This window comes from Eulemur rufifrons, chromosome 8, assembly GCF_041146395.1.
Source record: "Eulemur rufifrons isolate Redbay chromosome 8, OSU_ERuf_1, whole genome shotgun sequence".
Classification (NCBI taxonomy): domain Eukaryota; kingdom Metazoa; phylum Chordata; class Mammalia; order Primates; family Lemuridae; genus Eulemur; species Eulemur rufifrons.
The window spans coordinates 95,404,446-95,411,330 of NC_090990.1; the positions used below are offsets into that span (position 1 = coordinate 95,404,446).

Sequence of the window (6,885 nt, forward strand, 5' to 3'; positions counted from 1 at the left end):
CTACTCAGAGCTCTGCCCACTATCAGGGATTACCTGGCAAATTTAGTAGAGAAGTCAGCAAAGGCAAGAAGGGTTTCTAAGTTACTGAAGTGAAGAAAGTGACAGGGTTGCTCAAATTCCTTCACACCTGGTGGTCCCTTGATCTTGACACTAACTGCTCCACAGCAGATGGCTCTTGTTCCTGTCTCTCCCCATCCTGGGGTGACCAGTAATGAGGCTCTCTGCAGTCCTGCCCCTCCCTCCCAGGCTCCCAGGAGCCCCCCTTCTTTTTGCTGTCTTTCCCTATTCAACCCCAATCTGAACCGACCCAGCTGTCTGCTCATGTTACCCCATGTCTCTTTCCTACCTCTTATGCAGGAGCAGAAGCCAAAGCAGAATTCTGGAGAAGGGAACACCATCTACTCTACAGTCCAGTCCCAGGTATCCATCTGGTTTCTCCAAATCCACTCCATGCCTATCTGCGGGGCTTCCTGATGCACTATGTCCCTCTTCCCTGAAACTCACACCCTTGACAGAGTAAGATCTTGGTGCTTCTGGGGTCCAGAAGACAGCTTAGCCTTAGTTGCATTAACAACTTATTTGAAATGATCAGTGCAGTTTTGGAGTGTCTTGGCACAGCTGGAAAGCCCAATGCAGGCTTTCTTTCTTTCCCATGCCTGACAGAAGGTCTGGCCCAGATAAAGTCTACAGGGGAGGAAATTTATTGGGGGACTCAACTTCTGTTTTTCATTCTTGCTGCTTCCAGTACTTGAGGCCCTTGTACTTCTTAATCTCTATTCCTTATTATACCTGTTTTCAGGAAAGAATAGATTTGTAGTGGTGCCTTTTATCTTATTATGACTTAGTGATAATGTCCATTTTCTTAAGCCTCATATAACAGCCTCATGAGGCTGTTCTAAGTACGTTAGATGTGGTCTAAATTCCATATCACAGATGAGGAAGCATTAGTCAAATTAACTAATGTGCTCAAGACCACTTAGCTAAGTCATGGAAAAGCTGAGCCCAATGGCTCTGAGTCCCCATTCCATGCCCCCCCACCTCTAACATTCTGAGATTACATAGATGCACCCAGAAACTGGAGATGCATCCTCTAATATTGACAGCTAAGGTGACATCGATAACCCAGGATAGGCCATCTCTCCCAAGGAAAACACTGCCTCCTGGTGGCCAGTGATCAAAAATTTCTGACAAAAATGGCTTAAAAAAAAAAAAAAAAAAAAAAAAAAAAATTGAGACCTGAAACAGCAACGTCCCCAGCATGGTGGCTAAGCTGTGGGATAAAGAAAATCTGATCATAAGGGTGATTGATATCTGTCAGTTCCCTGGTTTTAGCCACATTGAATTCCAATGAGAGGTGTTTGAATAAATGCAAGGAAGGGCTGCTCTCAGACTAGCTGTTGAGTGAGAATGAGATTCCTCCTCTGGAGCACCTTAAAAGGAGGATCGTTTACCTGCCTTAGAGAACACCTGGTTCAGGTCCAGAGAAGAAAGGCACGTTGCCAAAGGGAGGCATGGAAGTGTTGAAGAAAGAGCCGTGGAGAGCCTTGGGTTTGAATCCTGCCTCTGCTCTGTACACAATGTCTGGCTTCAGCTATTTATCCTTTTGGAGCCTCGTCTGTGGTGTGCGGCAAGTTATAATCATTTCTACCTCATAGGAGTGTTATGAGAACTAGGGGAGAATACATGTATAAAGTAAGCACTCAACAAATAGTAGCTATCATCAATGACAGACTGGGACTAGCACTTAGGTTGTCTGACCTCCTGGCTAATCCAGGGTTCTTTCTACTAATACTTAGAGTTTCTGTCTGGGCAGGGCTGAGGCAGAGGGGTGGAAGAGATGACTTCCTAGGGTTGTCTTGGATCTAGACTTCTGAAATGGTTTTATTTCTCTTCTTTTTAGTCTTCTGCTTCCACATCACAAGAAACTGCAAATACATTATATTCATTAATACAGCCTTCCAGGAAGGTGAGTCTCTTCCTGGGGGCAGGGGTGCTGTGGATGCAGATGTGCATTTGTATGTGCGTGTGCAGGCACGTGTTTGCAGAGAGCGTGTGTGCACATCCCAGTGAGGCGCCCTCCGCTGTGTGTATCTGAGTAGCTTCTGTTAAGTGACTGTATGTATATGTTAAGGGGCCAACAAGAAATGCCTTTCTGGTTCTGTCTGGAGAAAACCAACAGCTTCTAGACAAAGAGAACAGTGGATTAGAGGATTTTCTAGGAGTTTATGTGAGAGGTAATGGATAATCAGAACAGAAAGGAGATGCTTTGTGCAGAGCACCACAGGTCCTTAACAGGCCAGCTGAGGTTATGGCGAGAGATACTAGGGGGTTTTGCAAGGCAGCGACATAATGCCTGCAGCTGCAGAAGTAGAATGGACCTACAGAGATGCAACTTTCAGGTTCTGGCAAGGTCCTGGCCAGTCTCTTGCTGGTCGAGGCCTCTGGACTGAGGCAACCCATCCTGGTGTACTAAAATCCTGCTCTAAGCTGAGCCCAGAGCTCTCATGTGTACCTGGAGCCAGAGAGTTCATTATCCTGGTACCCATGGTCACTGTTTTTACTTTGTGTGGGAGGGGATGGGAACAGGGGTATGCCTAAGGCTGGAGCCCCAGTATGAAGCCACAAGCCTTAACATTGTAGTAGGGGAAGTTGAGAATCCACAAAACTGTGGAGGTCCATACAGGTCAGGAACCGTGTATTTGAAGGGGTTTAGGACAGATTTTCAGGCTTTTTATTTAACATCCTCCCAATAAGTCATTCAACCAACTTAGATCCCACCATGAGAGAGATTTATTTTTAATTATAAGGATATATAGATGGACATATAGATGTTCACAGGCACTGTGTTCACATGCTTTGGTATTATGTTATGAAAACTCCATATACTGAACATGTTTCTTAATTCCAGTGATTCATAAAACCACTGTGTTCAGGGTATGTGCTAGGGTTGGCAATTATTTATGTGCCAGAATTGTTTACATTAGGGTGTGTGTATGCCATGTGTTGAAGAGATACATGGTTTGGGGCAGTATTTGTGTTAGGATTGCCTGAGGGATATATGTGTGTGTGTGTGCATGTGTGTACTAGGAATGTATGTATGTGTGGGTTTTAGGGGTGTATGGCTGTGGAATGCTAAATTCTGACTTTGGGTCAGGAATGTCATATCATAGGCAAGTACCATATGTATTGTGCCTTCCCTGGAGACCATAAACACCACTGTTCACTCCTGGGGTAGGAGATTCTATTCACTTTCTGGTTGAGGAAACCTCAGTGGTTTCCTGGGCCCTGAGTCTCTTTTGGGACCTCTCACATAAGGAGTGGAACATCTCTTGTCTTGAAGTTAAACATTCTTTACTCTCTGAATTTCTAGTCTGGATCCAAGAAGAGAAATCACAGCCCATCCTTCAGTAGCACTGTCTATGAAGAGGTAAGATTCTGGAACTCCTTCTGAATGAGCCTAGTGTCTGGGGCATAGCCCTGAAGTCCAGCTATGAAAGGGTGTACCTATAAGAAGGTCATCCATCCAGTTTCAGGGCTGCCAGGATTTTAGGGCTCTTCTAATACAAATCTTAATTTTAGAGGTGAAGACATTGACGCCCAGGGAGAGCGAGGGTCTAACTCACATGATATAACCAAGCTCATAGCACGCATTCAGGTTTGACTCTTATTGGGCAGTTTGGGTTCTAAATTAGAACTGTTCCCAAGCTAGTTCCCAGGCCACAAACTGGACCTCTCTCTTTTCCAAGGCTGGGGGGTAGGAGTCAGAGAGGGGATAATAAGCGACTTTATGGGTTTTTTCTCCCTCAGCCCTCAAGTGGAGCCAGAATAAATGACTTTAAATGATTTTCTAAAGTTAGCAAGTCACTGGGAGCCATTCCAGGACATGGGTGGCCTTAAGCTCTGCTAGGGTCACACTGTTCCTAGGTGACCACTGAGCCTGGTGGCTGAGGTGATTCCCGTCAGGGCATTTAGGAGTGGAAAGGAGAGACTCAACATTGATTGGGGATTTTTTTTATGTATGAAGCAGCCTGCAAGTATAGTCACATGAATTATTTCATTTAATCTTCACAGAATGGTATAAGGTGTGTGTATAATTATATTCTCCATTTACACCTAGAGAATTAAGGCACAGAGAGCATCCCCATCCCCACCCATTAACCTCGTCCTACACCTGAGCCTCCATCTGTGGTCCAAGAATGATGTTGCCACTGGTCACAAGGGTGGGTCCTACTGGGATTCCTGCCACCTCAGCTACAACCCAACATTAAAGCCAGCTGGACAGTCCAGAATTGTAGAGGACACTGTTTGAGCCAAGGCAGTCTGGGGGCCTGCCTTGTGTATGGTTAAATGATCACGGGAATTGGAGCCAGAAGAACTGGATTCAGGTCCCTCCTTTACTTCACATTGGTTGTTGAGCCTCAGTAATTCGTTTTACCACTTCAAGCTTCATTTTCTTAATCTGTAAAATGGGGACAATAATTCATACCCCACAGGATTGCTATAAGGATCTCCTAGTGAGAGAGTCTGAAGTTTCTCCTTTTCTTCTGCAGGTTGGAAAGAGACAACTCAAAGCTCAGGACCCTGCTCAATTGAGCCGCAAAGAACTAGAGAGCTTTAGTGTCTATTCATAGTTGCTGCGGCTGTTCTCACCTCTCTTTCACAGCAGCGTCTGCTTTGGGAATCAGCACAATGGATGATGCCACATGAGTCTCTATAGGACACATCCTAGTCTGGAGAGGATATGAAAGTTTGTTCGATTTTTTTTTTCTTTTTTCCCTTTTTTTTTTTTTTTGAGACAGAGTCTCACTCTGTTGCCCAGGCTAGAGTGAGTGCCGTGGCGTCAGCCTAGCTCACAGCAACCTCAAACTCCTGAGCTCAAGCGATCCTCCTGTCTCAGCCTCCCGAGTAGCTGGCACTACAGGCATGCACCACCATGCCCGGCTAATTTTTTCTATATATGTTTTTAGCTGTCCATATAATTTCTTTCTATTTTTAGTAGAGATGGGGTCTCACTCTTGCTCAGGCTGGTCTCGAACTCCTGAGCTCAAACGATCCGCCCACCTCGGCCTCCCAGAGTGCTAGGATTACAGGCGTGAGCCACCGCGCCCGGCCTCTTTTTTCCCTTTTGAGACAGAGTCTCACTCTGTTGCCCAGGCTAGAGTGCCGTGGCATCAGCCTAGCTCACAGCAACCTCAAACTCCTGGGCTCAAGCAATCCTTCTGCCTCAGCCTCCCAAGTAGCTGGGACTACAGGCATGTGCCACCATGCCAGGCTAATTTTTTCTATATATTTTTAGTTGTCTGGCTAATTTCTTTTCTATTTTTAGTAGAGATGGGGTCTCGCTCTTGCTCAGGCTGGTCTCAAATTCCTGACCTCCAGCTATCCTCCTGCCTCGGCCTCCCAGAGTGCTAGGATTACAGGCATGAGCCACTGCGCCCGGCCTGTTCATTTTGTTTGAAAATGATTTCTAACAGCCATCATAAGAGCCAGCTGTTAAATAATATCTTCCAATTTACAGATCAGACAAGAACAGGTGGAAAAGTTGAGTGGTTCACAAAAGACCATATTCCAAGTACTTGTAATCTATAAAGTGCTATGTAAATGTTGGGTGGCATTGTTATTAGAGTCCCTCCTCCTTGTTTTCTAATCTGTTATTTGTCTTTCCCACACCCTGATCTGGGATGACTGTAGCTCTAGAGCCTCCCCTGGCCCAGGCCCATCTTCCAACGCAAGAGGAAGGACAGAGGATTGTGACGCAGGGGAAGAGGAAAGGCTCTCCTCTGTGGGGCCAGACTGTGTGGCTGTGAGTGGGCTGGCAGGTTCTCCAGGGAGCCAGGGCCTGGGCTGTACTGAAATGCAGAGAAAAAACTTTCCCCCCACCCTCACACCTTTACTTCTGGCTAGTTGGTCACCAAGGAGAGTGTGTGGAAGCAAGAGTAGATGATACAGAGCAAACCCACCTCTGAGTTGAAAAACCACCCAAGCTCATGCCGTCCTGATGATCTGGTGGCAAGACCAGCTTTGTTCACAGTATGATGTTTGATTCACAAAGTCACATTATTAGAAATTTATTTTGGCTTCTTCACAGAAGAAGAGGCCTCTCAGAAACCATATTGTACTTAAGTCCCGAGTCCTGAGAGGGCTCCCATGGTGCACACTGGAGGGGGCCCAGGCAGCTAGGGGCTGAAGATGAAGCCGCTGGGTACTAGACACTGTGTTGGGTTCCCTGGGTCTTCAGGCCAGACTCTTCAACAAGGCTGTGGGGAGCAGGGCTGAGACTGGCTGAGCCCAGGAAAGGACGAAGGTGAACTGGGAGAGGAGCTTACTCAGAGACTCCAGTAGGTGATAGCGCACTGAGCCTGGATCTTCAAGTGCCCCACCCTGTATTTAACATATGAGTTTAATATAAATTCTGCAGTGTTATGCAGAGGTAGTCTAAATCCCTTGCCCGAATTAAATTTATGTATCTTCTCCATATTCTAACAGCCATTATCAGAGCCAGGCTGTTAAATAATACCATCCAATCTACAGATCAGACAAGAACAGGTGGAAAGGTTGGGTCATTCACAAAAGACCAAAGGGCACTTGTGGGCCATCATAAACACATGTCTGTTTCAATTCTGCTCCATAGGGGTCTGGTTTCCTGGTGAACCATCAGTGTCCCCCAGCCTTGTTCACAGTGGGACAGCAGAGAGCCTCTTGAAGGGTAGTCGAGACGTGCACTTGCCCGTACCCTGCTTGATATCTCCACGTTGGAGACTGCAGCTGGCCAGGCTGGCTTCCTCCTGGAAAGAGTGTGGACAGACCACATCTTAAAGCAAGTGCCCAGCTTTAAAACCAGGGAAATGTATTCCAAAGGAGTCTGGAGGCCTGAGGCAGGTATTG

General features: G+C 46.4%; 1 protein-coding gene across 1 annotated transcript in view; it reads left to right on the top strand.

Moving 5' to 3' along the window:
• Window positions 1-4,631, top strand: part of CD244 (CD244 molecule) — a 31,129-nt gene extending 26,498 nt beyond the window's left edge. Inside the window, exons 6-9 of the mRNA XM_069479198.1 lie at window positions 361-420; window positions 1,901-1,966; window positions 3,371-3,427; window positions 4,551-4,631. Of these exons, the coding sequence (XP_069335299.1) occupies window positions 361-420; window positions 1,901-1,966; window positions 3,371-3,427; window positions 4,551-4,631 (264 nt within the window). The remainder of the gene's footprint in view (window positions 1-360; window positions 421-1,900; window positions 1,967-3,370; window positions 3,428-4,550) is intronic.
• The last annotated feature ends 2,254 nt before the right edge of the window (window positions 4,632-6,885 follow it).